The sequence below is a fragment of the Mesoplodon mirus genome, assembly GCF_964341445.2.
Source record: "Mesoplodon mirus genome assembly, chromosome: 8".
Taxonomy (NCBI): Eukaryota; Metazoa; Chordata; class Mammalia; order Artiodactyla; family Ziphiidae; genus Mesoplodon; species Mesoplodon mirus.
The window spans coordinates 77,755,782-77,773,332 of NC_138984.1; the positions used below are offsets into that span (position 1 = coordinate 77,755,782).

The following is a 17,551-nucleotide window of genomic DNA, read 5'->3' on the forward strand; positions in this document are numbered from 1 at the left end:
CATCGTTCCCAATGGTGAAAAACTGAAACCATTTCCTCTAAGATCAGGAACAAGACAAGGTTGTCCACTATCACCACTATTATTCAATATAGTTTTGGAAGTTTTAGCCACAGCAATCAGAGAAGAAAAAGAAATAAAAGGAATCCAAATTGGAAAAGAAGTAAAGCTGTCACTGCAGATGAGATGATACTATACATAGAGTATCCTAAAGACACTACCAGAAAACTACTAGAGCTAATCAATGAATGTGGTAAAGTAGCAGGATACAAAATTAATGCACAGAAATCTCTTGCATTCCTATACACTAATGATGAAAAATCTGAAAGAGAAATTAAGGAAACACTTCCATTTACCACTGCAACAAAAAGAATAAATACCTAGGAATAAACCTACCTAAGGAGACAAAAGACCTGTATGCAGAAAACTATAAGACACTGATGAAAGAAATTAAAGATGGTACAAAGAGATGGAGAGATATATCATGGTGTTGGATAGGAGGAATCCACTTCATGAAATTGACTATTTTACCCAAAGCAATCTACAGATTGCAATCGCTATCAAACTACCAATGGCATTTTTCACAGAACTAGAACAGAAAATTTCACAGTTTGTATGGAAACACAAAAGACCCCGAATAGCTGAAGCAATCTGGAGAAAGAAAAGCAGAGCTGGAGGAATCAGGCTCCCTGACTTCAGAATATACTACAAAGTTACAGTAATCAAGACAGTATGGTACTGGCACAAAAACAGAAATATAGATCAATGGAACAGGATAGAAAGCCCAGAGATAAACCCACACACATATGGTCACCTTATTTTTGATAAAGGAGGGAAGAATATACAATGGAGAAAAGACAGCCTCTTCAATAAGTGGTGCTGGGAAATCTGGACAGCTAAATGTAAAAGAATGAAATCAGAACACTCCCTAACACCATACACGAAAATAAAAACCAAAATGGATTAAAGACCTAAATGTAAGGCCAGACCTTATAAAACTCTGAGAGCAAAACATAGACAGAACACTCTATGACATTAATCACAGCAGCAAGATCCTTTTTGACCCGCCTCATAGAGAAATGGAAATAAAAGCAAAAATAAAGGAATGGGACCTAATGAAACTCAAAAGCTTTTGCACAGCAAAGGAAACCATAAACAAGATGAAAAGAGAACCCTCAGGATGGGAGTAAATATTTGCAAATGAAACAACGGACAAAGGATTAATCTCCAAAATTTATAAGCAACTCATGCAGCTCAATATCAAAAAAACAAACAACCCAATCCAAAAATGGGCAGAAAACCTAAATAGACATTTCTCCAAAGATATACAGATTGCCAACAAACACATGAAAGGATGCTCAACATCACTAATCATTAGAGAAATGCAAATCAGAACTACAGTGAGGTATCACCTCACGCCAGTCAGAATGGCCATCATCAAAAAATCTACAAACAATAAATGCTGGAGAGGGTGTGGAGAAAAGGGAACCCTCTTGCACTGTTGGTCAGAATGTAAATTGATATAGCCACTATGGAGAACAGTATGGAAGTTCCTTAAAAAACTAAAAATAGAACTACCATATGACCCAGAAATCTCACTACTGGACATATACCCTGACAAAACCATAATTCAAAGAGAGTCATGTACCACAATATTCACTGAGCTCTATTTGCGGTAGCCAGGACATGGAAGCAACCTAAGTGTCCATCAACAGATAAATGGATAAAGAAGACGTAGCACATATATACAATGGAATATTAGCCATAAAACGAAATGATATTGAGTTATCTGGAGTGAGGTGGATGGACCTAGAGTCTGTCATACAGAGTGAAGTAAGTCAGAAATAGAAAAACACATACCGTATGCTAACACATATATATGGAATCTAAAAAAAAAAAAGTTTCTGAAGAACCTAGGGGCAGGACAGCAATAAAGACGCAGACATAGAGAATGGACATGGGGAGAGGGAAGGGTAAGCTGGGACGAAGTGAGAGAGTGACATGGACTTATATATACTACCAAATGTCAAATAGATAGCTAGTGTGAAGCACAGCTGCATAACACAGGGAGATAAGCTCGGTGCTTTGTGACCACCTAGAGATGTGGGATAAGGAGGGTGGGAGGGAGATGCAAGAGGGAGGAGATATGAGGATATATGTATATGTATAGCTGATTGACTTTGTTATAAAGCAGAAACTAACACACCACTGTAAAGAAATTATACTGCAATAAAGATGTTAAACAAAAAAAAGAAAAATGGGATATGAACTTAAACAAGAGATAATGCATCCTTAATGATGTCTTTGTTCAGCTGTTTTTTGCAGAGTCTGAGGAGTTTTAGAGAAAATATACCACATTCTCTTCCTAATTTCTGTAGACTCACTTCTCTAATCAGTTACTAGTAAACATTTAGATTAGGATATTTTGCCATACAGCCAAATGTTACAGGTATTTCCCAACGCCATGCTAACTTCTGAGTAGATTTAGGGGACAGATAGGAAAACAAAACAGAATTAGAGGATGTACTTTAGAGATTAAGATCTTCACTCTTTGAGTCAGATGATCTTGGTCTGAAGCCCACTTTCACCATCTATTGTGTGACCTACGTAAGTTGCTTCCTTCTTCCTAAGCTTGATTCCTCTTCTATGAACTAGAGATGATAATAATAGTACCAACTCATAGGAGTGTTATGTGGATTAAAATTGATAATCTGTTAAACCACTTAGCATAGGGCCTGGCACATAGTAAATGCTCAATCAGTGTCACCTATTATTAAATCTATCATAATTCTATTTTCATGACAATAATATACTTAAATAAATCCCAGATAATGGGAATTTATTTTAGGTTTAAGGTTCTATGTAGATTTCAAAATTATATGGCCTTTTAAACATTCAGAAATTTCTCTCTTGTGACCTAAGTGTCTTAGTGATTACTCCTGAAACTAATGATTTTGAGTATTCTCCTTAGTAAAGCTATAAGAAAACTATAGTTGTGGACTAGTAGTAATTCTTTTCTTCATCATATGTCTTTCTGATGACCACAATATGGGTTTCTATTAAGTTCAATAGACATTCCTTTTAAGTAGTAAAATAATAAGTTGCATAATTATTTGCTCATAATTTGGCCAGTACTGTATATAAAGGAAACTCAAACTACCTTTAGTTTCATAATATGATCTTGTAGTACTTATTATATTAGCATTTGCAAATGCTATTATTATATGTTGCTGTAATATTTTTCTCCAAGTAGTTTATAACCCCTTGAGTACTGGTACTAGGTTTTATACTTCTGTGTTTCTAGAGCCTACCCAGCATATAATGTGCATTTATTAAGTCTGTGTGTGTGTTTGTGTGTGTGTGTGTGTGTGTGATGTTGTTAGTCTGAATTCTTATCTTCATCTACACAATGGGCCACTGTTGTTTTGTTTTCCTTCCTTAGAGCCCTTCCTTCCCTGCTGCTTTTTTCTGGTGTGGTCCGCAGTCAAGGGTTATACTTCTTCCACCACAAGGCTGAGCACAGGACTCAAGCTGGCCAATCAGAGTCCACTATCTTGGGAATTGATATGGACACTGGTGGAGAGAAAGCCTTTCCCGTCAGATCACCAACTGTGAGTGTTAGGTAAGACAGGAGAGTCTAAGGACCTTGCTTCCATCAGATGTAGCATGAAGTCAATACAGAAGAAAGCAAGGCTGAGAGGAGAGAATGTCATCAGCTGTTCAAACAATGAATGTAGCTGTGGCCCAAAGCAGACCTGCCGCTGCACTTTTCGGTTATGTGACCCTATAAGATGACCCTCCTCCTTTCATTTTTTGCTTAAAGTGGTTTCACTCAGGCTTCTATTACTTGTATTCTGTTACAGCACTGACTGATACAGCCTTATGTGACTGGCCAATAAAGATTTGAAACCCACAATGCCGTCTTCTTAAACCTTCTGACATTCTTATGCCTATCTAGGGAGAGTGATCTAGTACAACATTTGTAAGAGCTGAATGTGACAATAAAATGATACATTTTATCCTAAAGCTCAGCATAACATCTGAACTAGAACTAGCCTCAGAAATAATGAAATCATATAAGAGTGCAAAAGTTTGGTTTACTTTTATTTAAAAGGGGGCAGATATAGCCAAGAATTTGATCCTTTGCTGAGAAATGCAATCGCATGGTGAAAGCAGATCTTTGCTCTTCACCCACACATTTCTTCCAATTCATTGTTTTCTCTCCATCACTCCACTGGAATTTGGTAGTAATTATCCAACCAAGGCCCCACTTCCCCAAAGTGGACCCTACTACACATTTGCCTGTACCAGGTGGATTGTAGTTAAGGAATAAAAACTCCACATCCTCTGAAAGTTATTTCCTACTTCCTTCAATGAATAGAGAAGGTCAGATGGAATATGACATAAAGAGCTGATGCATGCAGAAGTTTGGCCTCCATGATGATTTGGGTGAAGTATAAGAAACTGTAGGAAAACTTTGGGGCTTTGTTGTGGGCCTCAGTGTCCCTCAGTGGTAAGTAATAGTTTTAAACATTTTTTAAAATGTTAAAACAAGTATTATAATGTTATGGAGCTAAATATGAAAGTCACAGGGATTTTAAAGAGAAAGCATGAGACCTTAAAAGAATGCTCACCTTTTGATGGCAGCTGTTGCATTTTACTCAAACCCCAAAGGCACTTGAGGAGAAAGTATTGAAGAACCATTTAGAGAGGAAAGTTCCAGCAGCTCTCCAATCTGTAACAAGCCCCTGCCCAGCCTAGCAACTCCCTGGCTCAAGAACCTACTTGTTATGAGAAGGCACTTGGACTTTTGTGCCTCTACAAATTTGTTCTTGCTGTTTTCTCTACCTGGGATTCTCACCCCTTCCCTTGTCTGCTTGGTCAACTTCTCTTGCCTTCCTTCCTTCAGTAAACGTTCATGAACTCTACTCTGCCAGGTGTTTTACTAGGTCATGGCAGGGTGTAGATAAAAGGATCCTGCAGCAATAGTGCGGAGGGCCAGGAGAAGTCATACAAGAACATTAATAAACAGAATAATGGTTGATGTTGCTTGCCATGTACATAGAACCTTGATGAACACTTTCCACACATTATTCTATTTAATTCTTATATCAACACCGAGGAATAAGTTTTGCCATCACTAAAACTTGCCTCAATGTCACAATAAATGACTTAGCCAGAAATAAAGCACAAGTGCATGCGACTCTGAGTTATGCTTTTAAACATCACTCACTACCCAGTTTGATAAGTAACCTTCTGGATCCATCTTAAATGTCCCATCTCATCTGTTTTTCTTCTCTGAAAATTCCTCCCTTAAAGTATAATTACTTTCCCTCGACCTGTGTTCCTGTTTTCTTTAACACCATGATTTCGTTAGGGCTATTTGTATAAATGTTTCCTCTCACCAGGCTCAGAAAGTCCCAGTACAGGTGCCACCTCTGACCCATGTGTACATTCATCTCCTCCTGGCACAGTGGACCTGCTGAATGTGGCAGGATAAGGTAGGCCCAAGCTCATGAAAACTTTGCAAAGATCAAACTTGGCTGCCCACAGGCCTTAGGTATGTTTTGTTTGGTCTATAAAAGCATTTTGAATTAGTTTGCCAACTTTTAGAAATAAAGAGTTTATCTTAAATTCTGGATTTCTAGATTCTTTTTAAAATTGGAAGATTTGGAAACATTGGTCAAGCATTCTTGCATGACCACAGTTAGCTGGAGCTGAGTGGCAGCCATCTGCTTGGGAGGAACTCTGGGCTCTGTACGTCCCCGTAGCCCCTACCATGCCTGCTGTGCTACCATGAGTACTGTACTCACTTACGCTACTGGCAGGACCCTGAACCTAATGTCTGCAACCTGTCTACTGTTCAATTTCTAAAGTCTCTTACTTTCTATATATCCATATGATGATTATGGTCTACAAATAATATAAGTTTTGAGTTAATTGCAAGTAAAATTCAAAGCTGTCAAAACAGTGTCAGTACAACACAAATAACAGTAGACTATTCATTTACCACTGTTAGGCCCAGTTTACTAAGTATAAGTTAAGAAAAACAAAATGCCAAGGGTAGAAAGACTCATTACTACATAAATATCAAAATATATATTTGAGTATGGCATGTATAATCTCATCTCAAATAAATAGATACTACTCAGGTCTATTTACAACTGACTCATGGTCTTTACATAGCTATTTTAGCTCACATTTAAGACATTATTTACAAACTGTTATAGTGTTGTTTGTAGTGATTACAATTACAAAAAACTTTATTAATGTAAAATCTTAAATACTTGGGATAGAGATTGGGCTCAAGTTTATCTTTATATTGTGACTGTTTATAAAAAGATTTGCTAAGCAAATATACTAGGTTAAATTGTTTGTAAAAAAACAAAAACTGTTTACTTGGCACAAATTTTAGACTCATGAATTCCCAACAATGTAAGTGCATTGTAAGCAAAAGCTGGGTACTGCTTAGGTTGGTATTTTGATATAATAAATACAAATCATTTTTCTCTATTCTTTAAAACAGGACTCTTGCTAGACAGTACCTTTTTACCCTAGTTCAACTTGCAATATTTTTAAAAAAAACAATAAAATATTGTTCCTGTGAAATATATTGTTTCTTTCTGACTTTGCATCAACTCAGACAGTTCTTTTCCCCAATTCCACTGACTTATACCTGACTCTACTTAGTAGTGTAAGTGCAAAAAGAGGGCCACAGTTAACAGTAAATCCCATTTAGTTGCCTAAACCTTCGATAGACACATCCATTATATTAAAAAAAAACATGCTTTAATAATGCAAGAGTTGGCAGCAAAACAATAAATGCCCAAACATGATGAATAGCTGGTTAACCACTTCTACAACAAAAGGAACAAGAAAACCAAGCCAGCCCATTTTTGCTTAGTCTTGTAATAGATAAAATCATAGTCTGTAGTTTTATTTATCTATTACATTAGAGGGTCACCCAACATCTGAGATAAATTGGAGTGCAAATAAATGGCTTACCTCTCTTAATATTCATTCATAGGAAAAGGAATGAGTTTTATGGTGCAGAAAATAACTTTAAAACCAGTTAAAATTGATAGTAAAATCGTGTCCTACCTGGGTAACTTTCTCTGTCACATTGTGTGTTCGATCTTTAACTTTGGGTGCAATAATGGTTTTATCTGAAGAAGGAGGGGATGTGTTCTTTTTTTCAGTTTTGACATCTGAAAAATTCAGAGTGAGCTGTGGAATCTTGTTAATGGTGCTGTATTTGTTGAGGTTTGAATCCGACGTGGATCCCAGGAGGCTTGACTTGATATGATTAAAAGGCCCTAAAAAATTGGAAAGTATTTGTAAAAGCAATATCAGGAAAAATTAAGAAAGAGATGGTCTTGAATGACCTGTTAGTAATCCATGACTATTGTGACCCTGATTCAGATGTGACAAAATGCAGCTGGCTGATACCTGTTCACCATCTGCCATATGGAGCAACATGTGAGTATCCAAGGATAAGATGGTGCCCTAAGTGTTCACCCAGAGAGCAGATGACAGCTTTAGCTGTTAACTGGCTTCTTTCATTAAAGGCTGGAATAAAAGAACAAACCCTACTCCCTATTATTGGCTAAATTCTGCTTTCAAAGTTTCTCAAGAATTTCTTTTTTTATAATTTAAGAATTATTCAAGGAAGGACTTTTATAATTTAGGAGTTATTCAAGGAAGGTTAAAATCATGTTGGCCATGAAACTTCTGAATGGCTGTCTAGCCTGCTCCAATTTGTATTACTCCCTTCTCTGTGCCATAACAAGTGACAAGCCAGTTGTGTTCTTCATATGCTTCTATTACCTGTATGAGATGCTTCCCAGAGATTCTAAAAGAGTTAAGTCCAGACAGGAATTTCAGGTAACACTGAGAAGGACAAATGTCATTTGTGTGTATGGGTTTGTGTGTGTGTGTGTGTGTGTGTGTGCATGTTATGTGGACTGTGTTGAAAAATTTGGCTCCTATGTGGGATTTTTAAATCTTTCCTTTCTTTTCTTTTTTTTCCCTTTTATTTAGATTTAAGGCTGACCAATTTTTGAGGGAAAAAAAAACATAGCAGAAGAATGCTTTGGTCACTTAAAATTGAAGTGACCATAGTTGGGTAAATAAGACTTGTCTGGGGTTGGTAGCACCTGGTTACATCTTTTTTTTTTTTTTTTTTTTAACCATGCTATACATTAAATACCCAGATCTTATTCCTGGAGATTGGGACTCTTTGACCAACACTAGTCACTTCTCACATTCCTTTCTTACGAAGACAATTTGGCACTGTGCCAAGACCTGGGCCCCTTAATTGAGAATAAGTACACTGACCAGCTACATATTCTTTTGAGATGAACCTATTGTCTGTTGCTTATAGAGAGTCAAGAAATGCTCCAAAGAGTTTCTTATACAATTGGTAATATTACTTATACCATTATGTAGCTCTTAAAAATTAGCATGAGGAAGACTTTTATAAAAATCCTGAGCCCACGAGTGCTATACAGCCATTAACTTTCTGCCTAGAGAGTGCTTGAAACATGCAAACTGCGTGAATGAACTTGCTAGTCAGCACATTTTGCCTTATGCTATTTTTATCCCCTGTTCAGAATGAAACTAACACATTTTGGAGATCAAAATGTGCTCTATGCACCAAATGAGGTATAAACCCTTGAAAATTAAATGTATAGATTGTGTATTTTGGACCACAACTGTCAATCAACTCAGATCAAATATAATCCAAGAAAAAAAAAATACCCACCATTTAGTTCATATTCACCCTGGAGGAAAATCACACTACATTCGTTTATAAAAGTTTATACTGATATTTGGTTATAATAAAATATTGAAATGATTTTAAGAGATTTTTTACCTATGTAGAAAACCCTGTGTTCCTTGAGGTGCATTTCTGTTCATTCTCTGAGTTTTATCTATGATGATGGCCAAGTCTATCCATATAAAAAATGTCACTAAGTTCTCTGGGCATTTATTTCCCAGTATGTTCTCATTTGAATATAGATTCTTACTCTCTTTTCTATTTATATGACAAGAAGAGAAATAAGAGCCCAAAGTTACCAAATTAATCTAGCTTTCAGATAGGTCTGTGAGAAACCCCATTCTTTGTAAAACTCTCCTATACACATCACTAATTTAGTTAGTGTTAGATAGTGTTTCCTTTCTTGTATCCTAGATAGTGTTTCCTTTCTTGTATCATTCTATGGCTACATTCCCAGCCTATATCTTAATATTTAAATTTGTAAAATATTCTAGGACTTCAGATTTCTTAGATATTGTCTTTTTCCCAACTCTAATGTCATATTTTCACTGCGTAGGTGACTTTACTGCACACAGGGATATTGACATGAGATTATATAACACTGAGCTCAGGTATAAAGTTAAATTGTATTTCAAACCCTTAAGCACACTTTTCAATCCTCTTTCTCTATTATCCTTCTATATATTGGACTTTTGTAGCAGATGGCCTACAGAGTTGTTAAAAAATTGGGTAAAAATATGGATTATCTGTGATGTTAACACAGAAAGGTAGTGTTATATGTACTTTGCTTGTCCTTGTGACCACTTCAGATAAACTCCACTGAATTGGCTGCAGTGATAAGCAAGTAGTCTCAACTGTAACAGTACTTCACCCTAGAGGCATCTGTGGGGGAATTTTTGTTTGTTACAGTGATGGGAGGTGTCTATTCTCTCACCATGAAAAATTGACCCAGATGTCTCAACGGGCATTCATGTAAGTGAAAAGCCTATTTATAATGATCTGAGCCTTGAACTTGTTTCACATATTTTAATATACACTGAAACTTTCAGAGCTACAACTGCCATACAGAATGAAGATTTTTACTTTTTTTTTGTTCATAACTTTACCAAAAGTTGTTCACCATTTTGGAAAACCAAGTCACTTGGAGATACACTACTTTTGTTATTTGAGTTGCCAATACAAAATTTCAGACTTCAGGTTACAGTCTGTGTTTGTAGCTGTCACATGCAAACATATAAATGAAGATATTTGCATCTATTTAAAACAATGTTGGAACAAAATATTATTAAATTTGCAGACAATTATAGGAATCACACCTCAAATCATTAATAAAATTTCTGCTAAAATATTTTATATTATTGATCTCCTATATATGTAAAATGATGTATGATACAACAAAAATAAGCCTATATTAATTTTTAGGTAAAAAATAAACACCTGGAATGGTTTGAGAACTCCCTAGAGATCTGCCACAATGTCTCCATAATGTCTTTTTTATTGAAGTATAGTCAGTTTACAATATTAGATTAGTTTCAGGTATGCAACATCGTGATTCAATATTTTTATAAATTATACTGCATACTACAAAATAATGGCTGTATTTCCCTTTGCTGTACAATATATCCTTGTTGCTTATTTATTTTATACAGAGTAGTTTGTATTGCTTAATCCCATACCCCTATCGTGCCCCTTCCCGCTTTCCTTCTGCCCACTGGTAACCACTAGTTTGTTCTTTATGTCTGTGTTCTCCATAATGTCTTGATTGCCATTTCTTCTTCTAATCCATCTTCTAGTTCCCATTGCTTATGAAGGTGTATGGTCTGCAAGGTCTTTTTTAAGTGTTGGAGGATAAGTATACATCCTGATGTTTAGTGGGATTTCTTTCTCCTGTGCAATGCATTACTATTGTATTGCATGTTATCCCATAGGGAATCATTTTGACATTACACTTAAAACCAAGGGCCAGTTCATTTTTGTGGATATCACACTTTCTCACTTTCTCCCCAGTTGATTTTGGTTTTATTCATAATTTAATTTTGATTATTTACTATTTTAAAAATTTATATATAAATAAGGTCGCTCTATCATTATTTATTCCAATAGTGGTTTTTACTTTGTTATCCCTCAGTACTCCTGCTCTATCATTTTAGCCAGTACTTATATGGACTGTTTTATCATGTCTTTAATGTTCTTAAAACCAAATTGTTTCCTTATTTCTGATTATCACATTATGCCTTCTAGTGTAGTTATATTTGAACATTAACATATTGAGAGAAATATTTTATTATAAACTGCTTTCCTTTTAACTCCTCCTTTAAATTAAAGTTAAGGAATAATGTTGATCTTTTAGAAATAGGTTAAATCATCTCTGAATGTCATTTCAAGATAGTAAAATGAGTATAACAGAAAGTTGAAACAAGGGGACGTTAGTCTGATAGGGCTGAGAAACCACTGGCCAATACATATCACACTAAGATGTGGCCTCAAAATATTACTTTATTGCAATCTGTGTTTTAGCTTCTCTTACTTACTAGTGGAAAACCTTTCTAAACTGTTACTCTATTCTGTTTTTTTTAATGTTAAATCTAGACATTTAAAGAATTCAGCAGAACTTAAAATACTGCTTAAAATAATTCATGCATGCTTAGATAAGGCATTCAAAATCTATTTCATCTTGTATAATAAAAATCATTATGTTATTTTCCACTGATTTTGAAGCAGATGTTTACATGCAGGGGTCTGTTAGTGTCTGCAAGATAATCAGTGTCAGCTTAGGTTTCTCTGAAATCTGTCTAAATTCTAATCAAAATAATTTCCTACACTTTAATTAAGAAAGGTATTAGTAATATCCTCATTTTACCAGTTGTAAGCTCAAGCAGACACAATAGGAGGCCAAAATGGAATAAGAATCAAGGACCAGAAATTAGAATGCAGGGTTTCCTACCTCCTAGGTCTATATTCAGAAAGGCCTTGGTTGAGGACTTAAAGGTGAAAGGCAGCCTCCCTGAGTGTGATCATAAACAGATGGCATTTAAAATTCTAAAGAAAGAAAGGAAGATAACCTGAAAAACAAAGTAAATGAATTTTAAAAGAATAAATGGGCAGAAATAAAGGGAAATAGTAGATTCAATAGAAAAGAATGTAAACTCAAAAGTATTTAGGAGGACTTGATATTCTTCAGAGAAACATTTGCAGAATGGATGACCAGATTAAATTTTCTAATATACTAGTAGGAGATGGAAAACAGGTGACCAAGAAGACTAAACCAACAGCTGAATAAAGCTCTAATATATTACAAGTGTCTGAGTAAATATAAAATAAGCCAGGTTCTAGCTACAAAGAAATATACTGCATTTAAAGATCAAGCTAGAGGCTAAAGCAACATCTAGGAAGAATTTTAGATTAAACGTATTTAAAATTTTTATGATAAGGTTATTTCAATTTATCATGAGTTACAAGATGCTAAAGGAGAATATATTCCCCTTAAGATGGTGCTGGAAATATAGCTAAGGACAGCTGATAAATTTTAAAAAATAATAATGTTATTTAAAAAAAAAAAAGATTATTGCTCTTGAGAGCCAAATGGGACAGGAGGGAAAGAAACCAAAAAGATTAAGGTTGTTTTCAAATCATCAGGTCTTTATACAATATTTCTTACAGCATGAGTTTATTTGGCTAAAGTTTAATAAAACCTAAATTGCTGAAGTGGCTTAACATTAAAGAAAATGCAAATGCAGTGTTCATTAATTGGATTTTATAAAAGATCACCGTCAATAAGCATAAGGTATCCAGTTTAACATTAAAAACTATATAAGAATTAGTCACCAAATTATTTGTACTCAATATCCATATTGTTTGTTTCAGTGCATAACATATACTTTATAGAAGAAAACTGTCATGATTGAAAATCAATTTGCAAATTCTTATAAGATCACAAATACTTGGTATGGCCAATGCAGCATATGAGGTACAAATTGTATCAGATCTGTTGATTTCCTTTGTGTGTCTGATAGGTTTTGTGGCTAGAGAAGAGGTGAAAGCTATAATAAATCTTGAGGGTAGTTTTGTTTCTGACTCATATGCCAGATTCATAGACAAGTTGGAAACTGAACATATCATTGTCAGTGGGATACAGAGTTACTTGGGATAATGAAGAGGTGGATACAATAGAAGGGTAAAATTATTTTAATGCCTTACTAAAAAGGGTAAGTGGGGTTAATTTTTATGATGACTTGGAAGGCAGAATAAACAGAAAAACCACTAGGATTAAGTTTGCCTCCCACATGTTAGAGAAGTTGTTTAAAAAGTGATGCACACACTCACACACACATATAAATAGCATATGCAATTTATTTGAATTAAATTTTTCACTCTTTGATAATGGGTTACAATTTTGGATCTCTGAAGTCTTATTTTAAAGAGTCAGAGTGCTAAGGAAATTATTAAAGGAAAACAAAATTGATCTTAAGAAAGGAGGTAAAATGGAAATTATTCCATTTTAGCAGAAAACTTAAGTACCAATTTGCTGTTTTTATACTGTGATGTTACATCAAGAATAGAAGTAACTGGCTAGTATCTCTGTCCACTCAGGATAGATGAAGGGGAAAAAAATTACATTTCAACAGGAAGGATTTGAGTTAGCTCTTTGTATAATAGGCGGTAAAATACATTTTCCAAGAAAGTTAAAGAATGGGATCCTCTAGAGATAAAGATGCTTCTACCACCTGTGCAAGAGATTTAGCCAATACTCTTGCCTGAGGGGAATAAACTGCAGTAGATGATCTTGAAGACCTTCCAAGTGCATTTCTAAATCATTTATTTTATTTTGTTAAAGAAATTATTTTTCATTGAGTTAGATATTGAAAAAACTAATTATGTATTTGCATACAAAGAAGTGTAGAAATTTGTATTTTATTTTTTAATTATTATTTATTTATTTATTTTTGCATTACGCGGGCCTCTCACTGTTGTGGCCTCTCCCGCTGCGGAGCACAGGCTGCAGACGCGCAGGCTCAGCGGCCATGGCCCACGGGCCCAGCCGCTCCGTGGCATGTGGGATCTTCCCGGACTGGGGCACGAACCCGTGTCCCCTGCATCGACAGGCGGACTCCCAACCACTGCACCACCAGGGGAGCCCCTGTTTTTTATTTTTAAAAATTTTTATTTAAATGTGGTTTAGTAACAAGGTCACAAAAATTTAAAAAGCACACTAATGCATTGTTCTATATCTAATTAGCATATTAAGTGCTCTGTGAAAATCTCAAAGAGCCAGACACTTAAATATTTTTAAAATAGTTTTCAAAATCAGAGCCTGAACATACAATAAGGACATTGGAGGGCACATTTACATTAAATTTTTATTAAATTGCACATGTTTTATCTAATTTAGGAGTTTAACTTTATAAATATTAATATGTGAAAACTTTCTACAATGGGTTAGAATTTCATAATCCCAAATTCTGACTTTTATGATTCATTTTTACTCAAGGACTATTGCTATTAAAAAATGGAGGATTATGCCCATCGACAGACGAATGGATAGAGAAGATGTAGTATATATGTACAATGGAATATATTACTCAGCCATAAAAAGGAACAAAATTGGGTCATTTGTAGAGATGTGGATGGACCTAGAGACTGTCAAACAGAGTGAAGAAAGTCAGAAAGAGAAAAACAAATATCATATATTAACACATATATGTGGAATCTAGAAAAATGGTACAGATGAACCGGTTTGCAAGGCAGAAATAGAGACACAGATGTAGAGAACAAACTTATGGACACCAAGGGAGGAAAGTGGCAGGGGGCAGGTGGTGGTGGTGGGATGAGTTGGGAGATTGGGATTGACATGTATATACTAATATGTATAAAACAGATAACTAATAAGAACCTGCTGTTTAAAAATAAATAAATAAAAATCAAAAAAGAAAAATTAAAAATGGAGGATTGAGGAAAAAAGAGTTGGAGATTAAATGGATTGGTTTGTAAGAAAAAAATAAAATTAATGTAGTTTGAATGACAACTATGTGAACTACTAGTTTGGAAGATTAGCAAGCTCCATTTTCTATTTATTGAGGAAAATTAGATTTATTTCTCACTGCATTTAAAGATCACTGGAAAATTAATGTCTAATAATTTACTGCTAATTGTTAAATGCTAAAGCCAGTCATATTTCACACAGACCAGTTGTCAAGAGCGGCCTGTATTCTGTTTCTTGAGGTTATGTTCTGAATTATATCAATCCAAATCACTACCCACAGCTGAGACTAATTTGCTCCCTTTTAGAAATCTAAGTGGACAGGCCAAGGATAGAATAATCATGTATATGAAATTCCATCCTTCAATTGGAGGTCCCCTACATAGACCCTTTTTGAAGTGCTTACAAAATAAAGGTAGGATGGGGAGAAGCTGCCACGATTTCTCTTATTTTCAAATTACCCTGCGCTGCTGACCAGAAAAGATCTTTAGCTTCTAGTGCTCTTAATTCATAATCATCACCAGCTCTGAATTAGTTAGGGAAGCACTTGAGAACTCAATATACAAAGCTTCACAGTGATCGGAGTAGCAGTGACATACGCAAGAGGCCAAAACAGTGAATTCCAAGTAATGATGGTTACTGGTGGAGACGTGTCCATGCAACACACATGCAGAAATGAGTCATTGTCATCATATGCACACCGACAGCAGCATGCATAGCCTACGTTAAAGGACTAAGCTCCAAAAGTTTTCAACTGGATGAGAATAACATTGTTATATTTTGTGATTATTTGCATCTACTATAATAGAGTAGAAAAACTGAAGTGAATTTCCAATTTTTAGTCAAATCCAGATTTATCCAGAGGTATTGCCCAGTTAAACATTACCCTACAGTAGCTGTAGGTCATGCTAGTGATTTCAGACTTATATAGGACACAATTAAAATGATTGAAATGTAATATAGAAAAATAGAAAATGACTATCATGCATATACAGTTTACTACTACAGTAAGCTTAAAACCATACCCCCTGCCATCCAGGAACGTGAAACTAGTTTTAAGGAAACAAAAGAGGAACAAGTGAAGTGATGCTGTCATGTAGCACTTTGTTTATTTATTTTATTTATTCTTGTACTCAAAAAGGCTTTTTTCTTGTTGGCTGAAATAGGCTTATGTGCCTCTTTTATACCGGAATATATTTAGCTTAATATTTGCTTCTTTCCAAATTATTCAAATATTTAGTAAGTCTTCATTGTCAACCTAGGCTTATACTTCTTGCAGGATAAAGGAGTTCATAGTCATTTTGGTGGCACAGCTGAGAAAGTAACAATGTCTCCAGCAAAATCAAGCCATGATGTCTCCACCAGGCACCTGGGCTCACTAAGGGCAGCATGATGTTGCATTGAACAGGGCATACAGCAGGCAAGTTAACATGCCGAGTAAAGGGGCAATCTAAGCATCAGATGATGAAATTTGAGTTCATACATTACCTTTAATACTGCGACCATTGTCTGTTTTGAGCACATAAGGAAAAAAAGAGAGACATATAAAAAGAAGACTAAAATTATGTTATATGCACTGAATAACCTCTGTAACAACAATCAGAGAAAACAGGAAGTAATGATTGAAAATTTATCTTTGAAATTAACATTTTGTACTATTCAACCAAGTAAGATGCATATGCTAAAAATATCTGCCATCATAAGCATCTGTGTTCAAATATGTGAAACATTTAACTCACTTAATTTAAATGGATTCCAAGATCCAGATTTTATAATTATGACTGTTTGGAGAAAGTCATACCCACATGCCTGCAATTGTGACAAAAACTCTCAAACTTGTCAGAAGTCAATTTTAGTGTTACTTCAGCCATCACTTACAAAGAAAAACTACACAGCATTTTGCATGTTAGGTAACGTTTTTCATATTTAACCTAGTATGCTAATAGAAAAATGCTTCTAAGACAATGGTTTACTTTAATAAACCAACTTGTATTATTAATCACAATTTTATGAACCATTCTTCCCACAAGTGTTCTTCAATGTACATTTTGAAAATACCAAATAGTACTCAAAGAACCATTCTTAGGCAAAAATAATTCTAAGAAATCAGTGAAAGATTTGACTATTTAAAGGTAATGTGAGCTTTAAAAATTTATGTTGTCCACAATGCACTCAGTGTAATACCTAGAAAATTTAGGAAATTTGTTTATATTATAATGGATTTGTTGTCAAATCTCAGAATGGAGTGTTTTCAGATTTATTCTGAGATTAGCATTCTGACTCTTTGTTGCATATATGCTACTAAAAAAATATTCATTACTAGTTTTGAAACAAACAAGCTTACTGTAAATGAAGTCATGTTAAAATCATTCAAATATATCCAAAATTTGAAAAATCGGTTCCACATTTGTTGATATTTATGCTAATGCTGTTCATATTTAAAATCTTGGGATATATAATAATTGTTTCAAATCTTACAATTGAAGCAATTTCAATAATACAGTGTACTGAATTGCTAGCATAGACACTACCTCACATAGAGATGCACAAATAAAATTGTGACCTTACATGTCAATGCTCTGCTCTCTTTGAGGGACCATAACAAACAAATAGGGTTAATGGAAGAGACCTCGGTTACATAGAATTAATTATCTCCATCAGAAGCTAGGCCAACAATCATTAGTAAAGAAATAACTGCTTGCAAGCAAGTAGTTAAATATTATAATTCTATTCATCAACCTGGAAATTACATGTAAAGAGTTGCAGTTTCCAAAAAACCAACTGCCCCAAAGTTACAT

At 34.8% G+C, this 17,551-nt stretch overlaps 1 protein-coding gene across 5 annotated transcripts in view; it reads right to left on the reverse strand.

Annotated features, from left to right (window-relative positions):
• KCNH7 (potassium voltage-gated channel subfamily H member 7) overlaps window positions 1–17,551 on the reverse strand; it is a 461,513-nt gene that overhangs the window by 105,946 nt on the left and 338,016 nt on the right. For 4 of the 5 annotated variants that reach the window (XM_082629984.1, XM_082629982.1, XM_082629983.1 and 1 more), the window contains exons 5-6: window positions 16,242–16,262; window positions 7,099–7,313 (exon numbers count right to left, since the gene is read on the reverse strand). In XM_082629984.1, the coding sequence (XP_082486110.1) occupies window positions 7,099–7,313; window positions 16,242–16,262 (236 nt within the window). The remainder of the gene's footprint in view (window positions 1–7,098; window positions 7,314–16,241; window positions 16,263–17,551) is intronic. The other variant, XM_082629981.1, reaches the window with a different exon arrangement.